The 13,234-nt window shown below is 54.8% G+C and overlaps 1 protein-coding gene across 2 annotated transcripts in view; it reads right to left on the reverse strand.

Annotated features, from left to right (window-relative positions):
- Window positions 1-1,052: 1,052 nt before the first annotated feature.
- SHC2 (SHC adaptor protein 2) overlaps window positions 1,053-13,234 on the reverse strand; it is a 28,818-nt gene continuing 16,636 nt past the window's right edge. The window contains exons 5-13 of one of the 2 annotated variants that reach the window (XM_070465236.1): window positions 13,058-13,111; window positions 12,875-12,926; window positions 12,665-12,791; window positions 11,268-11,430; window positions 10,623-10,680; window positions 7,770-7,913; window positions 5,930-6,240; window positions 2,983-3,116; window positions 1,053-1,751 (exon numbers count right to left, since the gene is read on the reverse strand). In XM_070465236.1, the coding sequence (XP_070321337.1) occupies window positions 2,988-3,116; window positions 5,930-6,240; window positions 7,770-7,913; window positions 10,623-10,680; window positions 11,268-11,430; window positions 12,665-12,791; window positions 12,875-12,926; window positions 13,058-13,111 (1,038 nt within the window). In that variant the 3' untranslated portion in view covers window positions 1,053-1,751; window positions 2,983-2,987. The remainder of the gene's footprint in view (window positions 1,752-2,982; window positions 3,117-5,929; window positions 6,241-7,769; window positions 7,914-10,622; window positions 10,681-11,267; window positions 11,431-12,664; window positions 12,792-12,874; window positions 12,927-13,057; window positions 13,112-13,234) is intronic. The other variant, XM_070465237.1, reaches the window with a different exon arrangement.

The following is a 13,234-nucleotide window of genomic DNA, read 5'->3' on the forward strand; positions in this document are numbered from 1 at the left end:
CTCTGAAGTAAGAGACAGGGCATCAGAGTCCCCTCCCTTGCTCTGCCTTATGATCGTTTCCACCCTACTTACAGGCAGAACAGAGTGACTTTTACTTCCCCCACACCCTTACCAGATCCCCCCAGGCCTGGAGTAGGGCCTGCTGACAGCAGAGAAAGCATAGCCCCTCCCCAGAACCAGAACCTGGGCAGAGATGTGACACCAACCAGCGGTGAGACTGGTACCCCCTTGGGAGGGAAGGTCCATGTTTGTGGGAGGGTTGTGAGGAGGGTCCTGGGGAGAGATGGGGGTCTCCCTGGGAAGGAGACATCATGTGAGAAAAGGTCAGGAGCAGAGAGTCGGAGTGAGCACAGGAAGCTGGGTGTGTGGTAGAAGTAGGTGCTTTCAGGTCAATAAAGGGGCTAGAGTGAGAACCGGGTGCTTCTTAAGAAACGAGGATGAGAAACATTGGGAGGCTGAAAAGCCAGGCCATCCTTCAGGACAAACAAGTCAGGAACAATTTGGAGAAAACAAGGAGTGTTTTGCCAGATATTTGGAGTATCTTGAGTCCAGAGGTTTGTAGCATTTGGGAGACAAATTCAGGCGTTTCCAAAGGGAAGGGTGGATATTTAACAGAGAAGCTGGTGTGTGCTTTCTCTTGGGATAAAATCGAGGGTCTGGGAAACGTCAGGGGACTCTGCCCCCCACTCTCTCCCCACAGCAGGGGCATACCAGGGCCTGGCTCTCTCCTCCCCAGCCCTGGGGGGCCAAATCTGGTGCTGCCCTGGCTTCCCTGGACCCCAGACCCTCACCTCTAGAGGACCCCCACCATGAGATGACACCCACCCAGAGAGGGTTCCCACCCCGAGGACACCCTGACCCCAAAAGGGGCCTCACCCCGAGAGGACCCCTGCTCTGAAATGACACCCACACAGAGAAGACCCCCACCCCGAGAAGACCCCAGCCCTAAGAGGACCCCTGCCTCTAGAGGACCCCCGCCCCACGATGACATCTACCCAGAGAGGGTCCCCACCCCGAGAGGCCTCGTAGATCACAGGAGGGCTCATGCGCCACACAGTCATTCCCAGGTTTAATTACAAACAGATTCCAAGCGTCCAGTCCAGGCTGACAGCTAGGAGGGAGGGGCCTCACAGCAACCCCCTCCCGGGTCAGTGGTCATGGAGTTGCCAGATGACCCCATCAGCCCAAGGCTGCCACCTACTTCAACACCCTCATCTGCCCCAGCCTGAGGACCCACAGCGCTTCAATTCTACCCCCAAAAGACAACAATGTGCCGATTTTTCAGGTAGAAGATCTGAGCCCGGCAGGGACGGGAGCCCATCTGCATGCCAGGGAGCTGGGGGCCTTCATTCCCCAGGAAGCGAGCTGATGACCCTCCAGGAAGGAAAATGGTGCCCTCTGGCCTCATCGGGGACCTGGGCCAGGCTCCAAGGTGGATGGCTGCTTTTCGATATATTTTCTTTAAAGGCGAGAAAAGGTTCTGTCTTTGGTACGTACATCTTCACTCCAGGTGAAGGTGGCGCCAGGCGGGGGTGAGAGAGAGGGGTCATGCACCCCGTGTCCTGGCCAGGTTGACCCATCCCAGCCCCAGGACCAGCTAGAGAAGGAAGACTCCAGAGACCCAGGTGGAGAAGGAGAGACAGCGGCGGTTCCGGCCTGACCAGGGTCCAGAGAAAGGCTGAGGGGCCCCTAAGGCCACAACAGGAGCATCTGGGTAGCAGGGACAGAAGCCACAGGCTGAGAACCATCACCTGGGGAAGAAAGTGAAGCAGAGGTCAAGGGTCAGTGGAGACAGCAACAGGAGACCTGGGTTCAGGTGTCATAGACCTCAGTTACAAGGCAGCAAAGTGACCCAGTGACAAGCCTCAGGTGGAGGGCCAGGGTTCAAGTCCCGGCTCCTCCATGGTCTTACCCGGTAACCTAGGGTAGTCCCTCAACCTCTCTGTGCTGCTGCTTCTTCCACAAAATGAGAAGATTGTTAACAGTGCCTGTTATGGAGTTGTATGGGAGTCAGTACAGATGTGGGGAGGGTCTGAGCATGGGGCCAGAACATAGCAACTTCTGCACTGGCAGCAATTATTACTGCCATTGGTGTGATTTCTCGGGTCACAAACAACTCAGGGTGTAGAAGGACAGGTCAGACCCTGGCATGTGCACATACAGAGTCCATGGCACTGCACATCATTTCAGATGACCCACAGGACCACCTCCATCCCTGGAGCCCTTCCCCAGGCTGGGAACCCTGTCTCTGCCTACAGCCGGGCCTGGCTGGGGGCAGGGAGCAGGCCAGCGCTGACTGGGGGAGGAGGCAGGAAGAGACTGTTGTCATGGGGACGGGAGAGCAGCCCAACCTGGCCTAGAAGGCCTCTCAGCCTTTGGGGAAATTCCACGGCCTGTTTCCCTCCATGAGCTGAGCCCCCAGCTCCCAGCTCCCTGCCCCTTTCCCCTGCTCCAGAGCCTGCCTCTGCCTCCTCCCACAGACTGCCCTGGTACCTCGACCCCTCTGCACCCCAGTTCAGCTGCCTCTTCCCAGCCTAGACAGGCCGGCACCTCATCCAAGGCCCCCCACCAGATGCCCTAGAACCATGGGGCCTGTCTGTCCCTCCCCGACTCAAGACGTCTGAGGCTCCAGAACTGATGAGCCAGGTGGACCTTCTCACCTACCTGCCTTACCTCGAATGCCAGCCCTGCTGGACCCAGCCCTACTGGGCCCACCTCCCAGGTGGCCAAACGCTGCCTCTCTGAGGGATTTTTACCACCAGTTAAACACAGAGTTACCATAACAAGTCAGGGAGTGAGTGCTGATGGGGCCAGGGTTTCCTTTGGGGGTGATACAGTGTTCTGGAATTAGATGGGGAAGGGGGCACAGTTGTGTGAGGAGACCCACTGAGTTGTGCCCTGTAAACGGGTGAAGTGTGCAGCATGTGCACCCGTGTCAATTTTTAAGATGCAAAAAATCTGGCACATTGGGGCCAGACGCACCTGGCTCAGGGCTCCCGCTTGACAACGCCTCGCAAGTGCAGCTCACTCTCAGCAGCTACGATGGGCTGCCCGTTCTGCAGGTGATAGTCGATCAGGTGGCTGATGCTCTCAAAGAGCACGTCCTTCGTCCGTACCTATGGGGCCAGAGGCCACAGCATCAGCACCACTGGAAGAGCCAGCCGGTCAGAGAGGCAAACTCTTGGGCCACCCTAGACCCGCTGACAGGGCATTGAGTTTTCACAATGCCTCCTGTAGCTCATGCACAAGTCTGAAAACCACTGGGTCAAAGACTTCAGGCACAGAACTACATGTGGACACAGGCTCCAAAGCTCCAGCACCCAGGGGCCGTGGCTTCCTATAGTGGATTGAATGGTGCCCCCTCACCAAAAAAAGATATGTCCACATCTTAACCCCTGAAACCTGTGAAAGGGCCCTTATTTGGAAAAAGCCTCTACACAGATATGATTAAGATGAGTGCATCTTGAAGGATAAAGAAAATGTGGTACATATATACAAATGGAATACTATTCAATCATGATAAAGAATGAAGTAGTGCCAATTGTGGAAACATGGATGGACCCAGAGATCATCACACTAAGTGGAGTGAGACAAATACCACATGATATCATTTATATGTGAAATCTAAAATATGACACAAATGAACTTATTTACAAAGCAGAAACAGAGTTACAGATGTAGAGAACAGACTGTGGTTGCCAAGGGGGATGAGGTTGGGGGAGGGACAGATTGGGAGTCTGGCATTAGCAGATGCAAACTATCATATGCAGGGTGGATAAACAAGGTTCTACTGTAGATAGAGCACAGGCAACTGCACTCAATGTCCTAGGATAAACCATTATGGAAAAGAGTATTTTTTAAAATGTATATATGGAAACTTCCCTAGCTAAGAACCTGCCTGCCAATATGCAGGAGACATGGGTTCAATCCCTGGTCCAGGAACTAAGATTCCATATGCCACAGAACATCTAAGGCTGTGTCCCACAACTACTGAAGCCCAGACACCCTAGAGCCCATGCTCCACAACAAGAGAAGCCATGCAATGAGAAGCCTACTCGCCATAACTAGAGAGAGAAAGCCTGCACACCTACAATGAAGACCCAGTGCAGTGAAAAAGAAAGAAAAGAAATTCCTTTTAAAAAAACGAAAAAAAAAAAGTATATATATATGTATAGCTGAGACATTTTTCTGGTCAACAGAAATTAACAGAACATTGTAAATCCACTATACTTCAGTTAAAAATTAATTTTAGAAAAAGAGTAAAAAAGGATGAGTTCACCTTGAATTACTCAGGTGACCTCAAATCCAGTAACCTGTGTGTCCTTATAAGAAAAGAAGGAAGTACTCAGGGCTGGTGCACTGGGATGACCCAGAGGGATGGGATGGGGAGGGAGGTGGGAGGGGGGTTCAGGATGGGGAACACATGTAAATCCATGGCTGATTCATGTCAGTGTATGGCAAAAACCACCACAATATTGTAAAGTAATTAGCCTCCAACTAATAAAAATAAATGAAAAAAAAAGAAAAGAAAAGAAGGACTGGGACAACACAGAGACACAGCGAGAAGCCAAGAGAAGCCCTGAGAAGCTGAAGGCACTGGGGTGATGGGTCCACAAGCCAGAGAACAAGAATTTCCAGCAACGAGGAGAAGCTGGTGGGGGGGGGGGGGGGGCGCGGGGCCTGAACCAGATCCTCCCTCAGAGCCACAGAAGGAACCAGCCCAGCCAGCACCTGGATGTCAGAAGTCCCACCTCCAAAACTGGGACAGAACAAATCTCTGTGGTTTGAAGCTGCCCAGCTGGGGGTGGTCACTGGGAGGGCAGTCCTAGGAAACAAACACATCCCAGGAATCTTGTGGACACAGATCCAAAACTCAGAACCACCAAATCTAAACACCGCCTGCATCATAGACTGCTGAGAAAATGCTGAGAAAATCTCAGCAGACCCGGATGCAACACAGACCCCCCCCCCCGCCCCCCGCCCCGGGAGGTTAACACCACTTCAGACAGGAGACAGAGCAGTGAGCAGTGTGATTAGGTAGGAGGGAGGAGGTGGAGAAGGGAACTGACAGAACAGGGGCCTGGAGCCATGGTCCCACCTGGGCGAGGCTGCATAGTAGCCACTGGAGTGTGCCCTTTTCAGGGCACGCACACACAGCCCCTAGGGTGGTGCGGAGGATTCAGCTAGATGACATAAACTGTTGTTGTTGTTTAGTCTCTAAGTAGTCTCGGACTGTTTGTGACCCCATGAACTGCAGCACTCCAGGGTTTCCTGTCCTTCATTATCTCCCAAAGCTTCCTGAAACTTATGTCCATTGAGTCGGTGATGCCATCCAACCATCTCATCCTCTATCATCCCCTTCTCCTATTGTCCTCAATCTTTCCCAGCATCAGGATCTTTTCCAGTGAGTCAGCCTTGTATTTATCACCCAAAGGCATCACTGTTTGTAAGATGCATTAGGGATGACAGAATGTGGGGGGGAAGTACATCTTACAGTTGATGAAATACGGTACTTTGTAAGTCCTGAAAGGCCTTGAGATTGGAAAAGGTTCTCTAACCCCTCCAAATGCTTTATAGACTGGGAAATCCTTTGTGAAAGCTAAAAGTCCTCTAAAACTGGAAAATACTTTGTAATTCTGAAGTACGTGGTAAAGGGAAATAGGATCTGTAAACATAAAAGGCCCTGTAATCTGAAAAATGCTTTATTAAACCTAAAGGGTGCTTAGAATGTGGCTGCCCTGGATCTCAGACAGAGGAGAGAGGCCTGGGCCCTTTCCGCTGACCCGTCGGCCCCGCAAGTCCCCTCCCCACCCCCACCACACGCAGCCTCCAGCCCTGCCCCACACCTGCCCCCTGCGGGTCTATCTCTGCACTCTCTCCCCTGAATCCTCAGCACCCACCCCCGCCCTGCCCCCCAAGCCCACCTTACCACGCCCTCAGGGTCCACCAGCAGCAGGTGCTTGGGCTGCCCCGCGTGCATGCCGGTGAGGACGTACTGCCCGGGGTTGGTGACGCTGTCCCGCACAAGGAAGTCCCCATCTGCCCGAAGCAGTTTCTCCGCCGCCCGACGGCTCATCTGGCCATGGTACCAGGGCTCCTGACGCAGCTGCTCCTCCGTGGGGGCGATGGGGGCCCGGCGGGTCGGGGGACTGGGCCACTGATCCTCCACAGGAAGGGGGGCTGCCACCGAGCCGGCCGCCACAGAGCACTCATGCAGCCTCAGGGCATCCTCGAAGGGTCCTGCGGGCGGGGACAGTGTGGGCGTAAGGGGCCTGGGCTGCGGGGACCTGCTCCTTCACCCCTTACTGGTCCTATTAGTAACTCAATATATTCTCTTCAATTTTTTAAGCATACGCAAAAAATGAGAATTTCTTTTTTTTTTTCCCAATGTGCACACCTATTTCTTTTTTCTTGTCTTGTTACACTGGCTTCCTTCCCAATGTTTATTATGCCTCTCATTTCATCATCTCGTTCTGACTGCACTGGCCAGGACCTCCACTACACGAGCCACCTCTTTGGTAGGCAACAGGCGTCCCTTTCTTTTCCAAACTCTAATGGAAAAGCTCCTGATGGTTTGCACAAATTCCCTATGGCTCCCAGCAGGCAACAGTGTGGCCCTCCCTGAGATGGTACCACATAGCTCAGACACCCTGGAGTGCGCAGTGACAGCCCTGATCCCTGCCCTGGTGTGTCTTCGCTTGCTTTGCAACACGCCTTTCTTCTCTTATGGTCCCTTGGGAATCCCTCCTCCCTGACTTCTCGTGTGATCTGAAAGAGGTTGACCCAGCCTCCAGCGCCTAAGACATGTGACCAGTCCTGACCAATCAGCATATGCCTCTCACACTCCTGGCCTAGTGATTGGCTGGGGGAGGTGAGACCATGACTCGAGGAGGGCAAATCTGTGGCAGCCCCAGGACTTCTAATGGGAGCCTGGCAACAAGCATCCCTTTTCGCACTAGGGTTGCTGGACCACCTGGCTGGGAGTCCAAGTGGACGGCCTGCCTCAGGAGCTCACACCTAGGGCACCTCCTTTCCCATCTGAGACTTCTCTGAGGAGCCAGTGGGGCCACAGCAGGGGTTCATGTCACTGCCTAGCATATCATCAGGCAGTGAGGGAGCGGGGCTTTGCAAACTTTGTTAAAGAAGGGATTTCCGGCTGGCTTGGGAGTTCCTCAAAGACCTCACCTGGGGAGGTGTGCTGGGAGTGGGAGACGACCCTGCCTGGGCCAGCACGGAGCCAACACGTCCAAAGTGCTCGTGAAAAAGGATGGCATTTGATATTGTGGGAAAGAAGGAGAGTGTTCTGGACACAAACCTCCTCCATCCGATGGAGCCCTCCCTCAGACTGGGGGAGGGGCTCCACCATCTGCTAGATCAGGCCTCCCTTCTCAGGCCGGGATTTCTGGCAACAAGCCAGAAGGGGCTTGAGCCTCCTCTCTCAGATCATGGATCACATGAAGAGGGAGCTTAAACTCACTCATCAGACTGGAGAGAACCAGAAACAGGGAGCTAGGCACTTCCACCCTGCAGACTGAGTCCCATAGAGAAGAGCCCACTGTATCCCCATCACATTCTTCCAGGATCCGAACTAGCCCCTCCCGTCAAACTGGGGACCCCCATGGAGAGGAATCTGGGTTACCCTCAGGAGAGCCATAGGGTCCCACGGAAGAGGGAGTCCCAAGGGAAGCATAGCTCACAGCCCATCCCCCACCAGACCACAGGTTGTTCAGGCGTGGCCCCACCCCACAGGCCTGCCTGTCCCCACTTACGCATGTCGAACAGATCCTTCTTGGGGCTATCCTCGGGCCGCAGGGGCTCAGGGCCGTCCAGACCCTGCGTGTTGACGTACAGATGGTCCTCGTAGTCTCGGGGGCCCCGGGCGTCCGCCTGCACGTAGCCATCCCCGGGCTGGGCTGGGATTGGGAAGTCAGAGGGGTGTGAGGTCAGAGGAGCACAGGGTCACACGGGGAAGCCCTAGGAAGGGGTCCAAGAGGAGCACCCCGCCCACGTCTATGTCCCTCCAGGAAGCCCGCCCTTTAGCGCAGCAAGGTCAAGAGTGAAAAACCCCATGAGAGCCCAGCTTCGGGGCTGTGAGAGGCACGGAGGTCTACAGGAGCCCCCTACACACAAACACACACACACACACACACGCCCGCTAGTCTACCAGGCAGGAAGGTGGCCCAGGGACCAGAGCTTCCCAGTTTTAAGAGAAGGCAGAAACCCCAATGTTTATGTTAAATCTCCACATTTAAAAAGTAACAACAATAAGACTCTGCTCTCCCTGTAATTATGTTATCAAGTGAGGCACAGTCAGGTCATTCATTCGCTTGTGTTCTATTTTAGAGTTTCCTTTCTGTTCTTTTCTAATTTTGTTTTGAATGTGTGAAGCATTTAAATGGTTCAAAAGCTGCAATTTTGTGAAACTGGTATCATTGGGTGAGTCTCTTCCGGGGTCCCTCAGTGCCCTGTGGGGATTCTACTGGGTACTCCGCAGTTGGCCTCTGCCCAGCTTCAAGGCCTCACCCACCGTGTGTTATCAGACTGTTGGACTTGTGCTGACCTGATAGGTGAAAAATCGCATCCAGGGGCACTTTAATTTCCATTTCTCTTATTTTGAGCAAGGTTGAGCATCTTTTCCTAGGTTCCAAGGATATTTGTGTATTTTTCCCTAGATCTATTTCTAAACATCTCCATTTTTAATTCTTGGCAGGAAAATGATGATCTTTTAGTACAATGTGGCCAAATCCAACCCAAGGGCCTGAAGCTACAATCTCTGCCTTGTACCAGTTACATCCTTAACCCTCATAGGCAACTGGGCTCACACACAGCTCCACCCTCTGTGGGCATGACAGGTGAGTAACCTCTCAGTGCTTCAGTCTCCTCCTCTGCTAAATGGGGAGAACAGGAGTAGCTTCTTCACAAGTAGGGGTGAAGACCAAAACATCTGGCAGATGTTATGATTCAATAAAATTGCTAACATCATTACAGCCCTGGGTGGTTGATGGGGGCAAAGGGGCCTTGGCCCAGCCTTCCCAGTCTGCACAGAGGAGGTGCAGATTCTCCCAGCTTTGTACAGTCATGGTGGGATAGGAAAGAAGAAATCTCAGTTGCAGGGGTCCAGAGAGTGAAAATCCCTGGGCATTGGAGCTGGGGCACTGATGTATTGGTAGGAGTTCTTGGTCAGAGACTTGGGAAAACTGTGATATGAAACAATAACTTCATGTGCAAAAGCTCAGGGGGTAGGAAATGTTAATGAGCTTGGGGAGTCAGGTGTGAGCAGCCCGTGTCCCAGAGAAATAGCTGACCAGGGCCAGATGATGGCTGGGCATCTACTTGGCACCCAATGCCACATGTGTTCTTTAACCACAGGTGCTGGGAGCAGTAGGGTTCTGATGCTCATCAGTGAAATGCCCAGATTGTTTGGGAAAATCTTTTTTTAAAAAAAAGCCCAACACAGATGTCAGCACGGCTGTAAGGAAACAGGCAGCCACGGCAGGGCTGGTGGGCAAACAAACTGCCCAACCACGTCAGGGAGCCATCTGGCAGCTTCCCCTACCGTGAAGAAGGTGTGCATGCTGTCTACAGCTCAGCATCTGTGGGAGGGACACATGAGGGGGGCCAAGGAGGCATCTGCCGCCGATCAAGAGGGGGCCACGTGGACAAGCAACTGCAGGGACAGGGGACTGGCATGTGGCCATTCATCAGAAGATCCCACTGAAGCAGCCAGAGCCCCTGAGAGACTGTGGGTACTCACAGCCTGTCCTCATTTCTTTGCGGGGTGGGGGTGGGGGTCCATTCACATAAGGGCTGAAAGGAGACACACAGGTGCCAGAGGGTAAGCTCAAGACCTCAGAGCTGGGAGCTAAGGGGATTTTAGCCTCCTCTGTCTTTTTAAATGTTGTATAACATGATAAAATGCTCACGGGCTGAAAACTCAACCATTTTGTTAAAACCTCATGGTACCTGGGGGGCAGCTCTGTGATTTCCATCACATGGATCAGCGGCCGCTATCCTAGGCACAGACTCTACTGAGACCCTGAACACAGCTGAGTGGTGGAAAACTGGGGGCCACTGCTGTCCTGGAAGAGCCCTAGAAAGTGCCCAAATGTCTGTGGGCGAGGGGGGCCCTTCACGTGGTGGAGACTACACTGTGGTGAAAAAGGAGGGGGGCAGCTGCCTAGCACTGGTGCAGGGGTGAGTTCAAGATGGGCTCTTACCTGGGAAAGCCAGGTGATGGGATGGAGAGCACACTACTGTCAAAACCTGAGAAAGCGACATATGTCTGAACTGACTTGAACGTGCATGAAAATTCTAGAAAAACCAGGGAAACTACTACCAGTGGTTACCTGATCAGGGAGGTGGATAAAGCAAATGGGGGCAGGGGACTGACTTTTCGGTGGATGCCTTTTCATATGCTGGTGCTTTGAACCACTAACTGCAGTGTCTCTGTCCAACATGCAAGAAAACTGGTCACACAGACAAAAAGCAGATGCTGTCAAATCTCTAAGAGCCCAGGGAGTGACACGATCTCACCAGCCAGACTGGAGTGACCCAAAGAGGGTAAGCGATGTGAGGGATGGTGGGGACTCAGGCACACTGAAGCAGAGTGTGCTGGACGGTACCTGAGGGGCCCACATCCCACTGCAGGCCGCGGGCGTCTCTTCGAGCAGGAGAGGCTCCCTGAAAAAGAGAGCAAGGGGTCCTCCTGCAGTATGCAGGCCCAGACCCCCAATCGCCCACCCCAACCCTCCTGTAAGTCAGATTCCAAGCTCAGCTCTGTACCCACCCCTCCCTCCTGGGACTCAATCTACCCACAAGCCTCCACCTGCCTCTGCTGCAGCCGCATCCCCCAGCCCCACTTGGAAGGCCTGGCCCCCGCACAGGCTGTTCCTTACACCTGGAGGCCCTTCCCTGCACTGCTCTCCGGGGCAACTCCTATTGACCTGTCCTGGCCCAGCACAAATTCTGCCCTCGGGGACATCCTCCCGACAGGAACAGTCAGTCCCCCATGGACATTCTGGTCACCCTCCTCAGAAGCCCTGATTCAGTCACGGCTGTGGTCATTGTATCAGTGTCTGAGATGGGAACCCTGTCTGCTATTTCCAGAGAGGGCTCAGCAGGCCTGGACAGTTTAGGGAGGAAAGAGCAGGGGGCAGGAGAGACCCTCCTCTAGGATCACGGAGGTGAGGAGCAGAAGGAAGAGCTAGGGGTCGAGCCCCAGGACTCGGCCCTTGGGCCCCCCTCCCCAGAGGTGTGCTGAGGCTGACCTGGCCAAGGGTGCCGAGGACCCCCAGGGCACAGGGTTGTGTGAGGGCGAGCCTGGAGTCCACCAGCCCGCCCGGGGGCGGCTCCTTCCCCGGGAGGCTGTTGTAGTAGTTGTGCTCCGCCTCCTCTTCGTCGCCCCAGGCCGAGTCCTCCATCCCGGCCAGCCTGCAGACACATAGCCAGCGGGAGCACGGGCCCCAGCACAAGTTGTGGGGGGACAGATGGCGCCGAAGTCCCCAGACTCGGGGAGTTGTGCACCAAGGGGGACAAGCCTGGCCCAGGGACCCTGACCCCTCCTGTATCCGCTGGGTGGGCGGTGGTGCCAGGAGCCGTTGCTGATGGAGGAAGTGGGCATCCCTTTCTGTCCACCAACAGGGGCTCTACACACGTCTCAGCAGTTTGGCTAAACTGAGAGAGGCCTCCACCCATCCCAGCCACCTCAGCCCCACCGCGCAGCCAGGGCATGACACCAGGCTTGCACCCTGAACCCAGAAGCCTTGGTGGCAATACCATCAGCGTTCAAGATACCCTCACTCGCTGGCCATGGGTGGCGCCTTCGAAAGGTGTGCTACAGATGCTTATCCAGGCAAGTTGGCCCCTAAGAGCAAAATGCGGGAAACCACAGCCTGCCCCTTAGTCAGGGGCGGACAGCAGGTCTCAGGGGGGCTCCCAGAGGAGGGTTCTGCAGCCAAGGGAGGGGAGGGGGTTGAGGTGGCCCCAGGTAGAAACCAGCGCTCATTCATGTACTAGGGGCGCAGGATCCCGTGTGAAGGCCAAGGGGCAAGCTCAGCCGCACACTGCTGGTTCTCATCTATGCATATGGGACTCTGTTAACATGTCCATTCATTCACTCGCTACTCTAACCAGTTCCCATCTGTTCAGATATTTAAATAGCCTATCACAGGCCACTGCCTGAATTTGCCAGCCAGGAGCTCAGGATGACTTCTACCTTGTTAAGCCACAGAACTGTCAGATGGTTAAGAGAACATCAGAAGAACTGCATCTGACACGTGAAAGTCAGATGGAATTCAGATGTTTGTGTCCATAAATAAAGATTGGCTGGCAGGCGGCCCACTGACTGCTCACACGTCCTTCTTGGCTGCCTTCCCGCTACCACGGCAGAGGCAGGCAGGCAGTCTGGCCCTTTGCAGAAGTGCCGGCCACCCCCATGCAGACTAAGGATGACAGCATGTTGGTCACTGCCTGCCGATCGGCTCCCTGAGTCCTCACCTCTGCTAGGACTGGAGATGTTGTTATCCTAGGATCCTCATGGTTGAGCAGTGGGCCATGGAGGTGGGGGGCACAGAGCAGGAAGGGGGCAAGGATCCAACCCCAGGGAAGGGGAGGGGCAGGGCCAGCAGGGGTACTGGGGAATGGGGATAGAGGGTCAGGCCAGTACCTTTCCGGGGGGACGACGACCCTGGGGGGGCTATGCAGGTACTGTTTGAAGCGCAGCTCAAAGGCTTGGCCCACGGTGCTGATGACGCTCTGGGCAAGGCCCTCACAGCACTCCAGGATGTGACAGGCTGGGGGTCGTCAGGCAGCATCAGCGGGGTCTCGACTGGCTGCGGATCCAGCCCACGGCCCCACCCGCCCCCACTGGCCTCACCTCTCTGGTTGATGGGGTCCTTAGCCACGTAGGCCACATAATCCGCCATATCCTGGAGAGAGAGGGTAGCGGACACAGGAGTCCCAGCAACATGGGGTGGGACTGATGGGCACGGGCAGGGCATCTCGGGGCTTTTGGGGACAGAGGGGCTGGAAGTCCGCCCCCAGCCATCTGGGGTCTTACCGTGTCACCACCGGACGCAAAGGAGATGGACTGCATGTGGTGATTGGCGATGATCTGGCCAGAGAGAGACCGCCAATCATGGGGCTGCCATTTCAGTTGGGGGAGGAGAGAGGGGCTTGGGCCAGTCACTAGACCAAGGCCACAGTGGGGACCAGAAGGACAAGGGCGTGGAAGTGG

The sequence above is a fragment of the Odocoileus virginianus genome, chromosome 3, assembly GCF_023699985.2.
Source record: "Odocoileus virginianus isolate 20LAN1187 ecotype Illinois chromosome 3, Ovbor_1.2, whole genome shotgun sequence".
NCBI lineage: Eukaryota > Metazoa > Chordata > Mammalia > Artiodactyla > Cervidae > Odocoileus > Odocoileus virginianus.